The 23591-nt window shown below is 42.3% G+C and overlaps 1 protein-coding gene across 3 annotated transcripts in view; it reads right to left on the bottom strand.

Annotated features, from left to right (window-relative positions):
• hdac4 (histone deacetylase 4) overlaps nucleotides 1-21819 on the bottom strand; it is a 109740-nt gene extending 87921 nt beyond the window's left edge. For all 3 annotated transcript variants that reach the window (XM_084022827.1, XM_084022828.1, XM_084022829.1), the window contains exons 1-2: nucleotides 21666-21819; nucleotides 9296-9548 (exon numbers count right to left, since the gene is read on the bottom strand). In XM_084022827.1, coding sequence (XP_083878953.1) covers nucleotides 9296-9317 — 22 coding nt within the window. In that variant the 5' untranslated portion in view covers nucleotides 9318-9548; nucleotides 21666-21819. The remainder of the gene's footprint in view (nucleotides 1-9295; nucleotides 9549-21665) is intronic.
• Nucleotides 21820-23591: the final 1772 nt, after the last annotated feature.

Here is a 23591-nt window from a genome sequence, read left to right as displayed (position 1 = left end):
AACAGGAGGTTCCTGGGTGCACCACTGTAAATCCTTCATGTGGCCTGCTGGGAACGCTGGTACAGTAATGGTCTTCGGGCAAACAGCTGTACTGGGTAATAATAAGGTGTGATGTATTAACAGGGAAATTAATTCTACATTTGTATGAGTTTGAAGCCTCGAGCGTAGATTTATGAGGATGGAGACCGTATTAATGTAAACAATGAATGATTTTAAATATAAAAAAAACTGAAATAATGCTTTACTGAACATTACTCAACAATTTTACAATAAGTTTGTTATTATCTATTGATGGCTGGAGTGTATGTTGTCTCCTGGTAACTATTTATCTGCAGGTCACATGACGATGATGAATCTAATTCTCTCTCTCTCTTATCAAAGTCATCCTGGTGTCATCACACTAAATTAACAAGCAAACGACGTGACGAAAAATTATGCTAGCTGCTAGTACTTGTTCCATAGCAACTGGCGTATCATAGCAACCGCCTCGGTATGTGCAGTCAGCCGGAGCGGGAGGGCCTATTTTGATGTCGACACTCTTATGTATCGATAAAAATAATATTTCAATTGGAATGGGTTTATGACCCATTCCAATTTAAATAGATATATATAGATATAATCAACATAAACTGTCGGGATCTTAGATATGAGTGACAAATGAAACTGTTGATGTGTACATGCTTGAGCTAACATTAGATAAGAGAGGCAACATGAGCTGCTACACAGCTCCAAACCCTGGAGGTGTTGCAGACTCTCCACCTGAGTAGAAGATGAAGATGAGGGTTAGAGAAACAGTTACATTCATTAAACACTCGTTGGTCTTTCTCAACCATGAAAAAGGAGCAAAAACGAAGAAAAAAAAAGTGTCTTTTGGAACAACTTTTGGAATTAAACTTAAGCTACGGTTGATAAAATGTAAATTTAGAAAAATCAAATACTGGCCAAACGAGTAAAAACTGGGATGGCTTCATTTCATTGTAATTTCAAGGCACCACTGTGGCCCAGGAGAGCGCGGTAGTTTTATCTACTGCTCTGAATTTTACAGAGCTAAGCTGAAACTCCATTAAAGCTTTTAACCTCCTGTGTTTCTTCTCCGTCTTCCGCTCACTCGGAGAAAACAGGGTCTGCAGAGAAGATATGCCTGAGGGTTTTGTTTTTTTCTTCACGTCTCTGTCTTTGTTAATATGAGGCTAAATATACCTGAAACATCAACCTGACATTTCTGTAAACTCGACAAAGTCATCCGTCACTCCGCATCCAAAATAGCAAGCATGTTTAGCCAAAACATGTGGTCGTGTCTCGGTCCGGTGGCTCAGTAGCTCATTGCTAACGTGTACACTCAGGGAGGGGGGGTCCAAATATGTTTTATATATCTCTGCCTCTGCTGAATTATATTTATACCCCCCTCAAAGTGATCGATCCTACTTCACCAAAAGACCATTAAATATTTTAATCTTAGTTAAGAGCTGTAATGGGAACAGTCTATAGTGCGATAGAACGATGAAATGACATTGTGGTTAATGTTCCTGGTCTATTTATTTTTATGTTATTTCATTTAAAGATGATTTCCTATTGACTATCTAAGGTCTTAAATAAGATAACAGCCCCTATGTGTCCGCATGATTTAAAGTTCAAAATGATAAGAGTACAAATATTGCGCAATGCTACTTGATGAGTTCAATAAGAAACAAAAACATTAAAATATTCTTGCAAATGCAATGAAGAAGTTCAAGTTCTGAAATTACCGATTTATTTTCATGAATAAAAACGTTTCAAAACGTCCCCCCTCCCTTCAGTTTGAACAAATTGCACCCTGTGTACATCTATATTACACATAAAAAACTGGAATCTGTAACAACAACAACAACGGGAGAGAAGTAATGTCCAGCCGGGGCTGAATAAAACCGTTCACTTAAAGAAAAGACGTAATAAACCGATAAGTTTTACGACTTGGAAGACCGCTGCTGTTTTTAAAAATGCTATTAAAAAAAAAGGTAGAACGTCTGCGAGATGGGATCTCAACGGCTATTTATTTAAGGGATGTTTATTAAGCAGGCATGCATTTTCCCCCCCCCCAAAAAAAAGACCTTGAAAATTACACACATTCACACATGCAAGCTGCCAAGTACAACCACAGGAGTCTGCCGTTGGCAGCCGAGCAGCTCCAGAGGAGCAGTAGGAGTTCAAAAGCCTCGCTGAGTAGAAGGCTCTGAACATAATACATTCACTTTAACAACCCTGATTTCCCCAGCTGAATCAGAGTTATAAAAGCCAGAGAACTCCTGCTTTTGAATTCCTCCACCTCGGACGTGTTTTAGGACTAGCCTCTAGTCTTTAGACCGGTGATTTGGAAGCCTTGTGGGTGAAGCGCTGTCTTTGAATGTTCGAGATTGCAAGATGGATCGTTTGCCTTTGGAATGGATTGGTTTACAGCTTATTTAAAGCAACAAATAGATCGTTGGAGGGGGGGGGTCCATCATTAGCATGGTAGAGCCGATCCATAGCACCCTCCTTCTGCCTGCTGGCGTCCTGCAAGAGGATGTCATTTAATGTTGCAGATGACCAGCAGCCAAAACTCTATGAAAAAGCTCCCGGGCCTTAGGATGCTAATTTGAGCTTATACTTAAAGTTCAAGTGGTTTTAAGGGCATCATAAAGAGCGCATATAAAAACTGTCAAGGAGCCTCACCGAGACGGAGCACTGCGGGGGAGTGATGTGGTGCAAACGGGGGGATGGATTCGAACGAACCAGTGCATTAATGCCACTACGATGTCCGTCCAGGCAACTGTTCAATTGCCCTTTTGGGGATGGTTAAACTGAACTGAATGGACGTCTCACAACTGGAACCAGATCGGCACCAATCGATCGTTTTTACAAGTCCTTCATCCGGCGCATCTGCTGTCAAAAAAACACCCAATTACACTCCATTAAAAAACGCCGTCTGGAAACTATTTCTCACACTTGGCACACACATGTGAATAAAACTACAAAGCAAAGAGGAAAACAGCAGCCAGCCGTTTCACTCAGTGATATCGACAATAAGTGAAGGTAGGCGACTTTCTCATCGTCGCAGTCAAACAACGATCAGGAGCGTTGGTGTGAGTAGAAGACCGGTAAACTGTGGTAATTTAGTTTTAGGGTTCAGGAGGGTGTTTCGGCCAAAGCGATAGCAATTAAGTTCAGAAACAATCGCCTGATTGTTAACTGCAAAAAAAACCCACAAGGGATGAAATATCTTTCATTAAGTCAGTCTTCATGATATTCAATTGGGATGATTTATTCAAAACTCATTGTTAGAGCTTGTGTGCGTTTTGGCCTAATAATGTTTGTATCACTCGGTAGGAATGTTAGGATATCTGGCAGTGATGTCCGAGTCCCTTGGATGCTTTTTCTATTGTTTGTATTTTATTGAAGGAGGAAGCACATAGAGCAGTCTTGGTTGAGTTATTTTCTCCCCCGCCCTGTTTATCACTCAGGAGTTAATCAGTTCAATTTCATTTAACCTTCAGTGACGTTAATTAATGACCTTTAACAGAAACACCTGTTCGTGGCCTCCCAGCGCGACCCAACCTGCTTACAACCGAGCTCGGAGATTCAGGAGTTGAAGAGAAGGTGTTCAGGATGTTTTGCTGGGTTGGGCTGCCGTATTGTGATATCTGGAGTGACTAACTGTAACGTATCGAGTCAGCAGGCGTGTGCCGACTGGAGAGTCCATCGTATATCGTCTCTCTTCCAAGGATCTGACGCCTCACATATCTATTTTCCGTATGCCTCCTCAGAGGAACCCCGGGAGTATTTAACGTTATGGATGTGATTTGGATCGTGACATTAAAGATAAGATAACACAATGCTGAACAACAACGTTGGACAATATCAAAATAGAAACTATGGTGAACTGTTTCTGAGAAAGATGAAAGACAACGTTTTTTGCCTGAAGGGCATGACCTGAATCTTAAGAATCACCATATTAGCCCCGCCAGTCCTGATCTGCAGGGGGATGCCAATCGTAAGCGGGCAACAACAGCTCCGCGGGGGCATTTTGTGCATTTTTAGTACACCGCAGCACACAGCCGAGTTTGCAGGCCTCTGTTTCAGGGCTTATCCTCGGATTAGTGCCTGGAAAAGTTCATTCTGCCCTGCGAGACCCAGGGTGCACTGAGCCCTTCCTAACAGGGATTGTGTAACTGCTGGGAACTTTTGATTTTGTTTTGTTCATAGAAGCAGGAGGATTACATCCTCGGAGACCCACCTGACCCGCCTCCCTCTCCTTGGCTGTCCCCTGCTGAACCCATACAGCGGATTGCACCTCCCCAGCCAGATGGGAAAGGCAGCAGATTCTCCGTCCCACTATCACAGACAATGAGAGCGACGGTGACCTCTTGCATTTCCACTCATACTGTACAGCTTAGTAGCAGATGTGGGTCCTTACGGGTTAATCTTCAAGGTCTTGCATGTTCTTAATCTCTATATCTGTTATGTACTGGACATCTGGGCTGTTCGGAGTGCTGCGTCGTCGGCAGTCGATAGCTGGTATCTGTGTGTGCGGTCAGCTCAAGCACAAATACAATTCAATTTAACCCATACTTTTTCTTCTGCTATATAATCCACTGAGTTGTACAAAGCAAAGCAGCTTCGACGCAACGCACTTCACCGATATGTCCATGAAAAAAACAGCCAGAGATACGAGAAAAAGGGTCCAAACAAAAAGGTAGGTAATAATAATTTTACGAATTTAAGAATTCAATGCCAGTTGACACAATTTAGCCTCCAAATCAGCCGAAAAAATCATTCACTACTTAACATTTAATGACCAAAAAAGAATATCTTTCTTTATTTGAAAGAACAGCAGACAGCAGTTCGAGTACGAAACCATAATTCAATTCGAAGCTCAGGATGCTTAATAAATTCTTCCGAAGGCTAAATTGCACACTTGTTTCATCTGGCAATGAGATTACTTGAATGGAATATTCTGGGAAAACTGTAGTGAGAAAGACAATAACGAGGCGGTAATCTTATTTCTCCACAGCAGCTTAGAAAGGGCCTCTGTTTAGTCTGCTTCAACCCTCATTCCCATCCGTCTTTCCATTGAGGAAAAATCTTGCCGAGCCAAGGATAAACGAGAACAATAACATTTCCGCGACACTCGAATGCATCAAAAAGGCAGATAGCGGAGAGCGCTATTGTGTCCCTCCGGCTCCGTGGACAATCACTAGATAGCAGCGGCGACTCCGCTGCAAGCATGCAGAAGTGAGCAGCATTACTCTCACTGAAAAGATTCCTCTGAATAAGCTCGACTTAACTTCTTGCTTTTTTCGTTGACTGGAGTCACATTTGGACGACTTTCTAAAACGTTCAGACTAGAAACAGATCAATTAACACCGCCAGCCCTTTTTCCCCTTTCACGGCGGCCCCCGGTAACTGAGGAATCGTCGGCGTGGGCCAGCAGGGGTTAAGCTCCCCTTTTTGAAGATTATGCCTCACTTTCCAGTGGCCAGGCCCAGACACTAGCCACTCTCTTCTAATCCACCACTGCAGGCTTTTGATAGCTCCCACTGTGAGTCCTTATTACAGTTACTGATTAAAACTGAGAGACAGAGAGGGGGGCAGATAGGAAATTAGAGTGACAGAAGAGAAGGAAGGGCAAGTGAGAGAATTAAAAACTTCTCCCGTTTTAGATGCAGGAGACTGAACTGTACAGCTTGAATGGGGTTAATTTAATACTTTTAAACTTTTACTTTAGTTGAGCTCGGGTCCAACTAATATGTTTAAAATCAGCTTTAAAAAATGACTCAAAACATTTGGGAAAAAGTGTCACGAGAAAAACTTAAAAAAAGAACATCCCTGCATCAGTTCAGCACTGTACAGGAGAACTAGCATCAAAGCGCTAATAGCTGGATGCTAGAGGAAGTCACGGCCGCAGTATTGACAGAAGTGACTGTTACAGCTGTAAACGAAGGAACTTTAATCCTGCTTAATGGCGTCGCGGCGCTTCATCGATCACGACGGAGGAACCAAAATAAATAATCTTATCTGGCATTAGCGGTTTACACTCCAGCATCTTTTGTAAAGCACCCATTGTGCCGTCCCAATCGTTCCTCCCCTCCTCTCTGATACTGAATAATCTCTGGGATAAAAATCTACACATGGCCGTGCTCGTCCCAAAAAAACTTGACATGAATAATTCACCACCAGCTGCCGTGGCTTGGCGGTCTGAATAAGACTCTAGAAAAGTGAGGAGGTGCGATTCTTGTGTTTATTTTAAAAACCAAGTCCTCGCGGCGGCCCCCGCCCCGTACCTCAGCGGCCGACAGAAAAGACAACTCGCTTCCCCACACAGCGCCTCGCTTAAAAACATGCACGTTAAGGTAATGCGTTTCTTTTGGTCCACACCCTTCGCTGCGCTTTTCCTTCTAATGCATGCATGATGGTGAAAGGGTGTGCTATCTATGACTAAATTCACCGGGGGGGTGTATTCTGGGTTGTTCACTCTGCAAAACAGCAGATTCTCCACGGGCTACTAAAGCACAATATCAGCCAGCATCTATATCGTCATGAATAAGACAGGATGAAGAGGTTGGGATCCCTCCAAGAAGTGAAATGCCAAGTAAGACCAACACTACTAAACCCAGCATGAGCTTTCTTTTTGGTCTGCGCAGCCTCAAGAGGGGTTTAACAAGCTATACAAGGCCTCCAGCAGCAGACGGCCCCTGTCTCTGTTTGTGTTCCAGGCAGGGGAGTCGCTCTGCATGACGATTTATTGACGCAAGATCCCCCCCCTCAGCCAGGACCTGCCACCGATTACTGCCTCTGGAGAGCGGAGGGGAGGGGTCTTGTTGGGGATGAGAGAGTTTGTCTGTGTGTGTGCTGGAGCTCCGGCTCCAAGGCCATAAACCCTGGTTTCAAAATGCCAAGTAGCATGTCAACATGCCAGCCTCTGCCACCCAAGTTTAAGTCGGACAAAAGGGGCCTTCAGTGCTCTAAAATGGCGGTTTTTAGAATGGGGAAACGATGATCTGTCATATGTGGAAAAGGGCTGAGCAACGCCGCATAGACAGCAGGGCGACAAGGGGGAAACGAACTGCTAACGGGCGGTGAGAGTGAGGAGTGAAAGCTTCATTCTTAAATTTGGGAGCTCCTCGAGGTGGGGAAAAGTCTGGCAGTCGGAGTGTTTTGGCTTCGTGCAAAAATGTTCTTCAGAACTATCCCACGCCTATTTTTTTGGTGTTATAGTTGCGTGTGGAACAGTTTGGCTTCATTATGAATCAAAAGAGGAATCTGTGGGATTATGTTTATCCATCCACTGACATACTGTGAATGCGCAGCTTTTTACTCCAAAAAGTTGCTTCTTGGCCACCGAAGCAAGTCGGATGATGTGTTTGAAATAATGAGGAAGTTTACAAGCATGCCTCTACATTAACCACAGTAAATCCATAATCCTGCACTGTGAGTTGTTTTAGAAACTCTCATGGATTTATGGGAAAACAACTTTAAAAACTGACAAGAGCAGAGATCTGAGTAGGAGGGAAAATAACGAAAAAAAGGGAAATAATGCCCATCTCCTAGGTTCCTCTTACATAACACGACGAATTAAAAAAGAAAAGAAGAAGAAGAAAATTCCCACATATCTTTGGCCTGTGCCAGAGTTCACAGCTATCCGGATGGCCTGAAACATCCACTCTGACGCAAACCGTTTTGGCTGGGACAAACACGGCGAGTTTGAGAGAAAAGAAGCCGATGCCAACAACCAACACCGTGGCACACAGGACCAGTAGCACCACAACAATTAATCAATGCCTGTGACATCACTGCGTTGAATACGACCAGGACAGCCAAAGCACGATGGGTAAGGGAAGGGCACAATTGGCTTTTTTGTCCACTTTGGTCTGCAGTTGAGAAAGGGGAAGTGGAAGATCTGTTTTGGTAAGCCATATTGGTGGAGCTCAAGCACCAGAATCCTACTGTGAAATGTAATTCATGACCAGTAAACACACCACGAGTGTCTTGCATTTGGAGAGTTCAACAGAAATTGCAAAAAAAAAGCACAAACTGTATATAAGAAGTGGACGTAGTTTGACTCTAAATGGACAATAATCTACTAAATGAACAAGAGATTGAACTTGTTTCCAATATTACAACGATAAATCAAGTGAGAAGTAGGGTAACTTTCTCATAGACTTCTATACAATCAGACTTCCTTTTGCAAAGTTGCCCCCTGGTGGCCAGTAGAACAAATGAGAGTTTTAAGGCACTTCCTCCCTGGCTTCACTCTTCAGAACCGGAGGTTTCAGCCGGTTCAAAGGACAGTGAGTGAATCTGGATCCACTTAATATGACTCATTGTTAGTTTGAGCCGAAAGAAATTAATAAAACTCTATAAATAAATGCCATCTGTGTAAATAATTGAAACATTGCCTTTAAATTTAACTACCATGGAGATTAAATCTATGATCTTAAACTTTGTGTCCTGCCTTTCACGACGGCACAGGAGATGAAAAACAATATGAACGCATCACAAAGATAAGAGGATGTATAATATAAGAGTTACAGTATACTGTCAGAAGACACGATGTATCTGCACATATATCCCCCAAGAAATATCTTGCTCCCTATGAGCCAATATATGGTGCAGAAGAGATAGAAGACTGTACTTAACTGGTCTACTGCTGCTTTCATAAAAACTGACGAAATGGGTTGCAACTCAAATTAACAGTGAAAGGTTTCTTCATACAAAAGCAAAAAAAAGGCACTTTGAAACTTATGAAATATTTGTTTCCTTGTGTGCAACTCAATTAGGCTGATCACAAAAATGTACTCGCCCCCTCTCTGAAGGAACCGCGGTGAAATTGTCATGTCATGCGACATGAAATCAACAGGTTTGTACGACGAAATCTAATTATCAACGTCATCGAAATGGAGAGAGGCTATACACGTCAACATCACTGCTCTGTGAAGTTAAAACCAAACGTCAAAGTTTGAAATGTTGGAATTGGAAACGGGCAAAAAAAAAAAAACACAGTCAATGGCTTCAGACTAGACAATAAACATTGCCGTGCTCAGGTCAGTTTTTCAAGGAATACAGGAGAACAACAGGCCCTTAATTAGCCTGGAATATCTTTGCTTGGACACCAAAGAAAATAATGTCGTCACAAGCAGAGTTCTTGACAAATGAATGGAACAATTCTGTTGCTTCTCGAAAAGTGAAACAGTACTTACATAACTAACTAAATTCTACAGCACACCCATGTAAATTCATCAGCAAACAACAAGAGCTCTTTTGTGTTTTTTCCACATCTTACCTGACCGACTGTGAGAGCTCATCGTCGTGGTCGTCGTCGGGGGAGGAGGAGTGAACGGCGACGGGGGTCAGTGCACCTCCGTGGAGGCTGTAGCGACCACCATGTGTTTCCCGGTCAAGCTGGTGGTGCCATTCGGGCCCGAGGCTCCCGGCCAAGAGGGACAGAGGGCGGTTGTTTCTTAAGGCTTCATCACAGCGAGCCGCAGGTGGAGACCTCAGCGGTGTGTTGTGGCAGGATTCCTTCCAGTCAGGCTCTGAGAGGTGGATGAAAAAAAAAGTGATTTCATATGCTATTGAGCCCGGGTCACCACTGTTCTGTGATCAGTTTTGCCTCAGTGACCCCTAAACTCATGCAATCCCTAAAGGAGGCCTTTGAGTCACGTTCAGGAAGTCGTAGCCGTGTATTTGTCTTGAGTCGAGTGTTTTGAGTACATGGTCAGCGGTGAGTTTGAGCGCGGCTGCCAAGGTGAGACTCGCCGCCACAGAGGAGAGGAGTCGCAGCCAACAACAACAGCCGAAAGACGGATCTGAAATTAAATTGCAGTAAAAAACCTGTTCTTGTTCTTATTATTATAAAGGGAAATTAAAATGAAACATCTACTCCGAAGATTAATGTCTGTTACTGGACACAAATTGTAAGTTAAGTGAACGTGTTGAAGCCCTGAACAGATATTAACCCTGCTGTTTATAAAAAATAATAATTTGGTTTATTGTGGACAGGAGAAAAGAAGTGAGCTCTGGCTTCCTCCAAGTAATTATCAAATGAAAATGATTTCATTTCGGACCATGTGGAATTAATACAAATTTACATAATCTAAATGTAGCAGCTGTGACTGCCGCCACACGTCACCACCACACCCAGAATGAATGCGATCGAAATGACGCAAAACATACAATTCATGTCTTGAGCAACAGTCCGATTGTGGCTCAGCTATAAACGACAAGAGTTTCGACATCCTTGGGCTTCTAATGACATCACTAAATGTTCACTTCCACAGCGTGCGTGGTCAGCTGCAGAACTCGCCGTCTTCATATAAAAAGGCTCTTCTCTTGTAAATTAAATGCAAACAGAGGCTTCTTGAAAAAAGGCTCAGACTTTCTTCCATCAATAGAGGAAGAGAAAGAGGAAGAAAACTTTTCATACTGTCTGGTGTGTCTGGAGAACACACACACACAAGCCTCTGGCTATGCGACCTCAACCAGCAGAAGCAAACACTCACCTCAGTCACATCTTACAGGTGTCAACAGAGCTGAACACAAACAAGTGGTAATGAGAGCTGCAATCAGTCAGCACCAGAAATAACCGAGGCCACAACAAAGTGTGTACGTGCTGCCACACACACACACACACACACACACACACACACACACACACACACACACACACACACACACACACACACACACACACACACACACACACACACACACACACACACACACACACACACACACACACACACACACACACACACACAGAGAGAGAGAGAGAGAGAGAGAGAGAGAGAGAGAGAGAGAGAGAGAGAGAGAGAGAGAGAGAGAGAGAGAGAGAGAGAGAGAGAGAGTTGCTGTACAACTGAATTATTGTCAAATGAATGAGTTCAGTGGAAACACACTGCAAAGCTCTGCATGGCCAAATCAAAATGTCATGGAAACACGTTTCCTGCCAGGATTCTTACTTCACGTATCAAGAATCATCGTACAAGAAAAACACTCGCAAATGACAAATTCAACGGAGGCCCACGTTGGGTCACGGGAGATTATAAGGGGGTGTCAAATAAATGTTTTTTTATCTGCAGTACACCTTCAAGCCACATGAGGGAGCCTGAATGTTCGTATATTTCCGATAAGCTTCTCATGACATCGACTCTGATGTGAAAGGCTAGCGTACAGTCTGTTTGTTTAACTAACGTGAAGAAATGAAAATAAGATGTTAACTATGCCTAAACGCATTTATTGTGTCTCATTTATAAAGTATCAACACCTGCACATGTTTTCAATAACACATGCATAAAAAACAGCTTTTTCCCCAACTCAAAATAAGGTAAAATAGCTCTCCTCAAGACTTGTAGATACGGCCTACTGTGAATTTGGTCACAATGTTTTGTCACTTTTTTAAAACCTTTAAAAGTGAAAAATAAAGGAATGACATTCGATGAATATTTCAATATATTTTCAAACCTACTTTAAAAAAAAAGCTCTATGTTCCCCTCACAGTCTCAATGGAAAGACAGTGAATTGCAACAGAAAACAAACAGTTTTCTCAGGTTCTTCAGGATTTTGTGCAGCGCTTCATCTGTCTGCGGGAGGTTTGGATGTGTGTGAATGTCTGACATGGGTGTGTGTGTGTAATACTTGTATGTTATATGTAGGGATACTGAATGTGGATGGATTCACTGAGGTATGAGGCGTCACCTAGAGGGCAGACGTCTATTTCTGTCAAAGGAGTCGTCTGTCACCCAAGAATTCAGACGGTGCTTTTACAGCTCGTCATACTATGTCAGCAGTGACCTCAGGCGTTTAGTCCTCTTACATTCTGTTTGCCAAACACACACACACAAACACACACACACACACACAAAATAGTGCCAGCAAAACAGCCAATTTTCTGACGCCATCAACCTGCTGTTTTTTTTACAGTCAGCTGTCAGCTGTGCTAACAAGTTGTTAATGTTCCTTTCAACTTTTTTTCTACAGTTGTAACTGTTCTTCTGGGATCTTATTAAAAATGAATCTATGTACAACCCTGCAGGTATATTTACTGCCCCGCAGAACCGTAAAAACAACACGCACACACCACCTGCATCTCTTCACGGCTCTCATTTTTCACCGACTTGACACTCGAGATGGGGATGAGATTTATTGTTCCCGTGCATCCAAGTTTGAACCCTGGAAAACGCTTGACAGGAAAAACAGCTCTCAGGACCTTCATAATGGACTTCGTTTCCCAAGCACTCTGAGCGCTGTTGGGAGTAATCACGATGGCATAAAAATAACATGTGGTTGGGTAGCGAGCAGTAAACAACAATTAAGAGACCCCTTGCGTAGCTCGTGAAATGAATCATTGAAAATGCACTTGTGCCATGAAGACAGCTTCAGCCTCTCAGCCCTAATTGACTATGAATAATTCAGCTGGCGAGTGAGATTAGCAGCACCGCCAGTAAGCTATTGACTGACATGTTCCTGATTTTTCTTTGTTGTCTGCAAAAATAGTTGAGGCGTAGAGCGATATTAGCAGTGAAAATGTAACTACAATCTAGGGGGAAAGGAAGATAATTGCATTTTACTGCTAACGGGGCCGTGGCCGAATATTGTGTCTCTGGTTCATTTGAGGGCATCATTATGTCAAAGTGAAGCCAGCTTCTTTCAGCTGGAGGGGAAAGCTTAAAGTCATGAGGTGACAGGAGAGTACAAGAGGGTCAGGAGTGACACCCTACAGGGCGTGAAAGGACCGGCGGTAACACAACACCCAGCTTGTTCCTTTCCTTCGACCGCAGGACATCGCATCAATCAGCTACAAGACGAGGTGCACACGCATTTAAGTGGCACACGGGGGTCGTTTTCTTTGAAACGGGGCTCCGAAAAGCCTGAGCCACACTGCCAGTACGTCCACGTACGGCCCAGCTGCCATTGTGGGTCTCTGCAAGCCAACGGACGTGTTGAATGTGGAAGGTTTTTTGGCATTAGGTCAGAGGAAGTGACGTACAACGAGGAATTAGAAGTTATAGCATAACGAGTATAACAAGCAGGAGAATCCACTAAAGACAGGTGAGTCGAACACACACAGGACTTGCATGCAGGAGACCGCTGTTCGTGTCCCAGAATATTGACTTAACCTCCTAAGACCTGAGCTCTTTTTTGGTATGCATTTTTAATTTCTCTTTGCTATTTGGGCTTATTGGGACCTGATAAAAACTTAGCATCAGTCTTAAGAGGTTATTATGCAACCGTATGCTTGTACTTGATGTTGCATAACAAAGGGTGATTATTCATCGTGTCATTATGGTTTTTATGTTGCGTTCTGTTGCCCAAACCTAAGACATCATTTCACAACGTTTCACAAATGTGTTTAAGGTTCAGAAACCTCGCCGGTCGACGTATCAACATTTCTAACTGGGTCCACCTGCAGACCCCCGACTCTAAAATCTACAATCTCTGCAATCTCTCTGAACATGAACTCTTCTGCTGCATTCTCATGTAAATAAACGGTAAGATTTTTATGATGACTGACAGAACTGAACATTTCACAGTGGAAAGCCAATGAAAAGGAGCATTTAATGTTGATGAGAGGGCTGGCACTAGAACTGTGACTATGTTTGAGAGCTGTCACTGTCACACGAAAGGAGTCAAAAAGCATCACATACAAAATTCTTCCAAATGAACTCATTACATTTGTGATGCAAAGCCTTGCTGAATGCTTGATTAGCATTGTAAAGCTTTGGTACAAACAACCACTGATGACTGAAGCCTAATGTGGTGGTTAACCCCCTTTTTTTAAATTTTTCAACACTGTGAAAAAAGTGAAATTTCAATGAAGCTCTGTGGGAATACACAATGGAGAATGTGTATTTCACACCGGTAATCAGCCTGAAAGACTTTCTCCACTAACTCAATCAACACTAGTTTGATTGGTATTCCCTTGATTGCACAAACACAAAAACACGATTTAGGAAAATATATAAAGACAAGATATATTTTTACGCAAACAAACCCTTCAGACTTGATTTTGCAAAGCTTCGGCATCGACAGGATGCGCTACCTTTCAACAGCTTCTGTTGAATAGCTCACGTCTGCGACATTGAGGATCTCAGTGAGGAGCTTGAAAGTACAAAACACATTGAAATGTTGGCTGTCGAAACTCTAAAAGGTAAGTTTGAAGTTTTAGGTTGGTGGGGGAAAAAAATGTGTGCGACAGCATTCCTGAAAAACCAGAGAAATGTTGGGTTGTGGGGGTTAAAATAGTTGGCACAAATATGTCGGCATACCTCGATGAAGCACTTGGACCAGCCCGGTCTGTCATTATTTAATGGGAGCTGTGGCGATATTAAACACTTCATTCACAACTACAAATGTCAAAATGCTCTTTAAGGAGTCTTGTATTTTGAGATACTGCCAACCACCTCATGGAAACAACAAGGCCACAGTGGTAATACGCACTTACACACCCTAACAGGGGTCCTGATCTCAGCAGACGCCCATGCTTTGTTACCCTGGCAACAAGAGGCCAACTATTCTAAGTCAAATAAAAAGCAGGAAGTAGCATCTTTCCGTGCAGTGTGCCAAGTACTGTGAATGACAAAAGCCCACTCCACTTCCCTGGCTTTATTACTAACATTCACACAATGTCACTCTCTGAATTTAACGTTCTCGGCATCATCCGTCTACATTATTAATCATCCAACTCAACCTTCAGTAATCCTGCAGTTTTTTTCCCCCCCGTTCTCTTTTTATTCTACATTAGATTTGAAATTCACTGCACTATTTTTAGCATAAGCCATTGTGTGAAGCTGCTTAAACATGATCAGACAACCGAGTAAATCCTTTTTTTTTCCTACCGAGAGAGATCTGACTGCTCAAGAAACACACTGAGCCAGAGTTTGAACTTTGACCTGGACCATTCAGCTCCTCTCATTTGGACTCAACCGCCTGACCAGCTGATGAAAACGTGGTGGTTGACTTCACTGTGTAGAAGCTCCTTTAGAATCAGACCTTGTGGCTCTGCATCCAGTTCGGGGATGCTTGCATGTCAGGAAGACCTTTTACAAATTTTACATACATAAAAAGGATTTTGAAATCATCCTGTTGCAGCATGGAGGATATTTTTTGAAAGAGTAACAAACATGAGGCAAATTCAATCTCAAAACGCAGCTTCTTTAATTGATATAAGATTGTATTTTATTAAACTCTATTGTGATCACAATCTAGCCCCTAAAAAGTCTCATTGGGACGATCCACCTGTGCCTGTCGTTACGTAATCAGTTGCCTGCAGTGAAATGAATCTAATGTGTACACAATCACACACGACTGAGTCCAAAACCCGCAGAGTATAAAGTGGATTCACATTATTGATTCACAATTTCTAAATGGCTCTTTTAGAATCTTTTTTTTCCTGATCTGTGAAAGAATAATTGCATATTTGTTATTAAAATGCAGCATGGCGAGGGATCATTGCGGCCCCTGATTGGGTGGGGGGGGGGGGTTAGTTTGCACAGTCCTGCTGGTTGAGTGTGCCTGTGCACCACAGGATTCTGTCACCACGCTCGTATCCAACACTACAATGCCATTAATAGACTCAATTAGTAGCCATTAGTGTGACATCCACAACATGTCCACAAACAAGGACGCCTTTCCCTACTGCCAGCCCTTCCAACACTTTGCTAGCCGAGTTTGGGGAGAGCTAGGGCGGGTTCAAAGTCAGGACAGGGTTCCAGCGGAGCACAAAAGCAGCTAAAACGGGTTTATTATTGGAGTCGTGAGGCACACCGGGGTATAAGGGACCGTTTCTGGGAGAATGTTTCGCAGCCACAAACTCATTTGGTAACCGTAAGGATTCATCAAGCCTCAAATCAAATCAGTCGAGGCTGAAAGCTTCTGTATGGATGCCCATTAAACGCTCGGTGTCCCTTTTACTGCTTTGAATTTTCCGCTTGTCTATTTACTGCTTCTCTGGCCCTCTGGACAATACCCAACTTCCTCTCTTGTTATTAAGTAAGCCTAATGAGAAAGGATGAAGCCACTGTCTGATGATGGATGTCATTGACTTACTACTGAATGTTCAGGTATATGTACTTTACTTGAGTATTTGTTTTTCTGACTGACTATCTGTACTTTCTACTCCTTATGTTAGCAAAACAGACTCATTACTTTAGTTTTAATGCATTTAAGGGGAATTATTGATTTTTTTTCTTATTAATATGACAATATTCAGTTAGCCTTGAAAAATGTAGAAAGGATGATGTAGAAATGTCCTTCATGGGATACTTTTTACTTATACTGTGAGTACATCTCAGAAGCTGTACTTTTTCACCTTTACTTGAGGAAAGAAGTTGCATCAGTACTTCTACTGTTCTAAGTATTTGTACATTATAGATTGTCTGTACTTTTGACGCCTCTGATCTTTACACAATTGAAAAACTGAAAAGAAATATACAAATATTAACTAGAAATGGCCCATGCAAACATATTTGGTCGGTTTAGACGATTAGCAGTGAAAAGACTTCCTAAAAGGCTGCAAATTCCCTCAAGTTTTACTCCAAACTATTAGCGGCGTCTCAAACGCTGCATGTAACGGAGAGAAAGACCAACAAATGCACAGGGACGGACAACAAAAAACACTGGACGGCAGTTAGGCCGAAGTGGAAGACCTTGCCAAGCGCTGCACAAATTCCTGCTGGGCGATACGTGTCGCTGCATCACGGCGTCCTGTCGCCTTATTTGTCCCCTCCAGTACAACGGTGGCATTAACAGACCCCATTAGTATCCATTAGCGTGACAACAACCAAAAAAAATGTCCACAAACAAGCAATGTTCCTCCCGGTGCCAGCGAAATGATGGGAGGAAAGCTAGGCAGCCCGGTCTGCTGCCCCGACAGCACAGCGCAAAGGAGCTAAATGAGCTTATTAAATGAGATCACAAGAGGCAAACTGTGGCGAAAGTAAAGAACGAGGATTAAGTGCTTCCCAACTAGGGCTGAACGATTTTAGGAAAAAATCTAATTGCGATTTTTCTGACAGATATTGCGATTTCGATTTGATTCACGATTTCCTTCAAATCAAGATTCAGTGCAATATTCACAATGTACAGTAACATTAAAACATGGAATGCTATAACTCTAATGCAAGGATGAAAACTAAAGTTAAAAATTGCTTCCAAATGAATTTATTAACAAGAAACATGCATGTTCATTCTTTAAAGTCCTTGACCAATGGCAGTTATTACAAATGAACTAAAAGAGCCATCTTTGACTGTCTTAACTTAAAAAAAATGTGCAAAAATCCTTAACTGTAATAATTTAATTGTAAATCAAATACAAAAACTGTTATTGAAATAAAATGACCCTTTAAAAAATATGTCAAAAATAGGTGGGTCATTCATTTATGGCTTACCACTTTTTCTTTACACTCCGCGTATAGCTGTGGGACGGCAACCTGTTAGAAGTCGGTGCGGGAGGGAATCGTATATCTGTCCAGCGTGTGGAGGAGGTTTTTAAATCCCTCTTTCCGGTGTCTTCCGCTGCTCTTATCGTACGGAGTTACACCGGCAAAAGATGCTGTAATTGTAGTCTGTTTGCTACAGTGGGCCTGATCCTCATAGGCACCGGACTTTTCACCGGACTTTTTCGTCATGCACGCGTCATGCAAATGTCTGTGGTGATTTTTCAAGTGCCGGTGTTGTGCCGTAATCAGCGCCCCTGCCGTGAAATGCACCCTCTCGCGGGAGATTATATCACCGGTATATATTGGTTGTGTTTCCGCTGGATGTTGCAACTTTAGCGCGACAGGTTTTGCACAGTACCCGTTTCTGGTGCACGTCTGCAGCCTCAAACCCGAAATACTCCCAAATGACGGACGTGCTGTTTTTCTTGGCGATTAAATCCCCTAACTCCGCTTCTGGTCCAGTTGAAGTAATTTCTGACTAATTACAAATACGGAGCAGGTTAATACTGATTGGTTAGCGTGACCTGTTCACGAGTAGTCTGATTGGTGAGCTTGGCAGGATGGTCGGGAGACGGCATGTATGTGTAAAATAGTTGACAACAGATCCTGGGTGAGTCAGGAGCGCTGCAAAAACCGCAGCTTTGGCGATCACATGATCGCGTTGTCTGAAATCGCAATTTCGGTCAGAAAACGATAAATCGTTCAGCCCTATTCCCAACCATCGGTACGTCAGTGAGGTGGAAGTCTAATGGGCTGGATTAGATTCACAAAACTAATAATTAAAGAAAAAATAAGTGTCCTCAATTATGAGACAACTGGGCAGCAACATTCAGTCTGAATTAGAGGTGGGTAAAAATATCGATACGGCAATATATCGCAATACTTTGCCGCCCAATACATACTTTGTCTTTATCCTTTTTCATTTTATTTTCAATATTTATTCCAGTGAATTTCATGGGAATTAATAAAATGGAGAGGCTGTTTTGAATGAAATAGTTTTGACTCAATTTGTCCTCTGATCAATATCATCTGATGTACATATACAGGTACTTGTGTTGTCATCTTTATTTATGTCGCAATATCGTGATATTGTGATACGTATCCTGACCAAAGTATCGTGATATGTATCGTATGGTGAGGTTCTTGCCAATACTCACCCCTAGTCTGAACCCAGTCTGTTGTGATTAATTCCAGTGTTGTGGTAAAACACGTAATCCATGAAACCACAACATCAGCCCTTCGATTATCTGGGACCTTTGTTTCAAACATGTCCCCGTCCGTCTTCACTGTCAGAACAATACGCTTTGAACTTCTGAAATATCACTTGAACTGTCGCCCTGATGCTCCACTAATTACAATAATATATTCATATCACCTGCATGGTGGAGATATTAATGCTGGATCTGCCATCTAGGCCGTGTTATTCAGTCTCATTACGCCAACGTCAAAGTCTGCTCGTGTCCACGTCAGCCCAAGTTTTAGATGACATTAAAAAAAACGGATTTTAGCTTTAAAAACAACTTAAAAACGGCAAATTGGATCTCAGGCTGAATGAATCTCTGTCACGAAAGGAGAGATGGAGGTAAAAGTAGAGCAAGGTGTGACGAGAAGAGAATATTAATTGGTGCGAGACATCGTCTCAGGTGAAGAGGTGATGGCACTAATGTAACTGTGTGACAGGCAAAGACAGGAAATTCATTTTCTACACCCGTCCGACTCCTCAGACTGAAATGTATGAAAAACGTTCTTTGAAGTGCGTGAACAGGAGATATGATTAGTAGACACTTGAGTTCTGCAAAACTTCAAATGTGAGGCTATTACCTCAATTTACTGTAGGTGTTTGAGTCACAAAGGGAAGAAAGTGACTCTCTGATATATATTTACAGTGATTAGAAATCTCTAACTGCGCTCTTTGATCCATCTTTGTTCATTTTCAAACAAACAAAGTTTAAAATGCTTCTCAATGCTGCATAGAACATATCACACAAAGAGAAATCAGGTAAAAAGCAGATGTTTTTTTGTTTTTATAGCTCTCCACCGTCAGTCCGCAATGCAGTCCAGCTATAAGTCATGCGGCACGTTCTATAAATAGCACGTTCACTAGTCCGAGAAAAGACAAAAAAGTGATTTACAACATATGAGTAACAAAACTCGGAATGAGCAGCACTTCCTCTTTGTGTCGGGCTCAGCGGGGAATCTGATCGCCACCATTATTACACTTATTGAATACAATTAAACCTCCATGAACAGCCCGAATCCCTCCGTTCTCTCTATGACTAACTTAAAAAAAGACTTTAAAACAGACGTCTTCGGCAAGTCACTGCCGATGCTGAAATTTAAAAAAAGGGAAAATTTCAGACACAATGTTGACAAAGAAGATCCTGTTTTGCTTCTGCTCCAATCAGGACCCGGCTCTCGGCAGAGTCATCCTTTAAGAGGAGCCCTCGGAGCCGAATCTGTTTAAAGGGGCTGCAGTGACCTTGTTCCTGTGGGGCCTGGAGTTTATGAGCGTGCAACAGCAGTTCTCCAGAACTTGTAATGCTGAGGGAATAGTTTCCACTAGTGGAAGGCTTAAAGGAGTCTTAGCAGTGCAGAGGCACAGCCCTGCTGTTACCGACGTTAGCTTCCAATTTGCAAATAAGGGAGAAACTTAAAAGTAAAAGGATATAACCGAGCAACAGATTCTGAAGGTTGTTTTAACCACTTGTTGCTGTGAAAGAGTGTTAAGACATCAAACCCTTAACGCGGTTTAAAACAGTTTTTTCCAGCAAAAACATGGAATTTTCTTCATCCAGACAAAAATAAACCAGGTCACATTTTTACACTTGTCACACCTGGACTTGATTCCAGCAGACTCCAGGGCATTCTCAAGCTAACGTAACTGGCCTGGGCGTGCACACTACAGCTTTCTAGGTTGGTTTTTGCAGATCCGTGTGCACGCGGATCGTTTTCAAAACAATGTTGTCTAAACGCTGAACTTTTTTTTTAAAGGCAAAAGGAAAAAGCAAGAATGTTGTTGTGTAACTGTAGCCTAAGCGTAAACAAAAGTGTTTCAGATTTGTGAACCCTTTATTCCATTTCCCTCGTCAACTCTAGACCACATCAGACCAGGTCTAGATCAAACCGCCAATTGACTTAAGACTTGTGAAATCTAATAGGACAAATCATGGCACTGTGTTTTAAACAGTTACTGGAATCGGCTGTTAACTCAAGTCAAGTTTAAACACAAGGTGTTGAATGAGAGAGTCTTTTTTTCCAAACTTTCATTAACAAAATAGCAAAGGTTTCACAAATGTGAAAGAAGCTTTTAAGCAGCTTTAATGGCTTTAAATAGGGCGCCTGATTATATTTCACGCAAAAGCTGCGAACTGCAAACCGACTTCAGCGTCGCCGTCGTGCTGCTGCTGCTCTCTTGTGTTTACACTTCAACGAAGACACAAGTTTACACCCAAAGCTGTGGCTGCGGCGGGTTAACCTCAGCACAAACCTCCATCATGCACACACACACACACACACACACACACACACACACACACACACGCACACACACACACAGAAGGAAGAATAAATAGTGTGTAGTGTGTTAATTGAAGGAGTGTGTGTTTGCGGCAGAGCTAACCTTTAACTCGGTTTTACTGCACTTGTGGGGTTCCTGTTAACGCGTGACGTACGTTACCGATAAGCGATTTCTTTTTAACAAGGTGACTTAATTCCGCAACTCTTCAAACGCTTGGAAGGGATACAATGTTACAAAAGTGGCGCAACTCGTAGGAGGCAGTTTGACAACAAACACAACAACAACGTCGGTCGTCTTGTGTGCGTTAAAAGTCACTTTTCATGACATGACAGCTTTGTTTGGGCACACTATAAAGCGTTATAGCTAGCTCAACGGCGACGTTAAAAGTCCTCCTTTTAACGGAGCGGCGACGGTGGCGGAGCAACAATGTTGCAACAAGGCGCCGACAGTTTCGTTTGATGTTTTGTTTAAAGTCGAACAATGCCCGAGTTGCGCAACACTTTCACTTTTGACTACAACACACTACAGACACAACACAACAAAAAGGTAACACTCCGTTAGTCTCCGAGGAGACTCCACTAGCCTGCAGCACAACACACACTTTTGGAGTCGCGGTTGTTGCCTCTTAAAAGAAACAGTTCGAGTCTCAAGAGTCTACTCGGGTTTTTTTTTACGCGGACGAAGAATAAAACGCTTACCTGAGTTGAGCAGCACTTCTTTTTTTGGCGCAAATGGCTGGAGTCCAGGAGCATCCAACACAGTGCGGGGTTTTAGGACCCGTCGGTACTGTCTGTGTTAAAAAAAAAAAAAAAAAAAAATCATTCAGCCAACAGCTCCGCCATACTGAATTCATCACGTGTCGGACGACCTCCTGTATTTCCGCAGGGGGCGGGGTCTAGCAGGACGAGCTGACTGACAGCTGAGAGGAGAGTTATGTCAGCGGTGTGTGTGTGTGTGTGTGTGTGTGTGTGTGTGTGTGTGTGCGTGTGTGTGTGTGTGTGTGTGTGTGTGTGTGTGTGTGTCCTTCCTCCAAATCTCACCCACGTTATGATTTATTACTTGTTGTTGACTTTATTAAAACTATTTTGTCATCTTCTTTATATTAGAATATCCTAAATTAAATAGGGACATGAGACACAACCATGTAATAAAATAATGAAATTCCAACTTATTTTTAAACTTTTTAATATTAAAGGTGTCTCTAAAGCCCCTGCAATCTTTAGTATCTTTGCATAAAATGGTATAATTATGAATACATACATAATTATAATATATATGCCTATATACTCATGTTTCAATATGCTGCTTTTATGTTTATTTGCACTAAACTTTTGTCATATGGCATCATCTCAATCTGTATGCTTTTCTTGTTCAGCTACTCTGTGTGTCATTAATTAAACAGTTACTTAATAAATCGGCCACTATATAGCTTTCACGTGGTGAAAAGAATTATACAGAAGTGTCGACAAACTGCTGGCAACACACAAAGCCTCACTGCTGACAGTTACATCTAATTAAACTCCATGAGCCTGAAGAAACTGGATTCAGCTGATATAAGGGAGCTTTACACTATTTGTTTATGTTCCGTTTGACTTAATAACTAACTGCTACAAATGAATTACAAACAAGTGTGTTGACAAATGCCAAAATACAGAAATCTTTCATGTTAAAGGTACTTTTTTTATATTCAGAGCATTAATTAAGCAGAAAATAGCTAATTTTTGCAATGTAAAGATATAGTGATGTAACGTCTATCTGAGCAGAGAAGGAAGTCGCTCTCTGTGTGTGTTGTAATCCGATCTTCTCTGTGCTTTGTTTACATATCTTCCCTTTTAATGCATGTCAGTGCATGTGAGTGTAGTAGCTAGCTCTTAACCACTGGTCTACTCTGCGTGGTTACAGCTGATAGCGCCGTCCCGATGGTCACATAAAGCCTCGTCAGCACTGTTGTGCTCGTTAGCACTGTTAGCTGCGAGCCGCCGACTCAGCCGTCGCCATGTGGAGCCAATAGATGTGCTCTTTGGAATTTAACTGTTGCAACATTGGCAACACTTTGGCCCCCTATACTTCAGACGCTGAATAAATGGGTCAATATCAGGTCAGAGGTCATTATAAAATGAGTTCAAGGCAGACTCTCAGCATGACACAGCCAACATATAATACTAACCGTCCTTTTTCCATCACAAACTAGAGTTTCAATAAAGTTCAATGGAACTCTTTGTGAGTGAATATTGTCGTTTGCTTCCTTGTGCAGCCTCACCTTCTTCTGTTTCACTTGATTTCCAGGTAACCTTTTTCTCAAGAAGGACTTTCAGCTGCAGAGAACATGCGTGTGTCAACTTGTCACATTCAGCCGTCGGTTAAATTCTGGTTTTTGCATCACTGTTGGCTCGGAAAGTAACAATATGCTTCCCAGGAAAGAGACTTCCTCTCAAACCTGATTAAGATAGCTGAGAGATATGAGAATAAACAAGGTGAATGCAGATTTGTTCACCAAGATGACGATGCAGAATGTATCACCCCTAGCTCCTCATACAGAGCTGAAACTGTCTCTATCTGGTGCTTTTGATCATCATTATTTTTGTCACGTTTATATGTTAAACAACCCCATAACAGCACATAAT

Source organism: Eutrigla gurnardus (assembly GCF_963514095.1).
Source record: "Eutrigla gurnardus genome assembly, chromosome: 12".
Taxonomy (NCBI): Eukaryota; Metazoa; Chordata; class Actinopteri; order Perciformes; family Triglidae; genus Eutrigla; species Eutrigla gurnardus.
The sequence above is the reverse complement of the archived record's forward strand: the minus strand, read 5'-3'. Positions and strand labels throughout refer to the sequence as shown.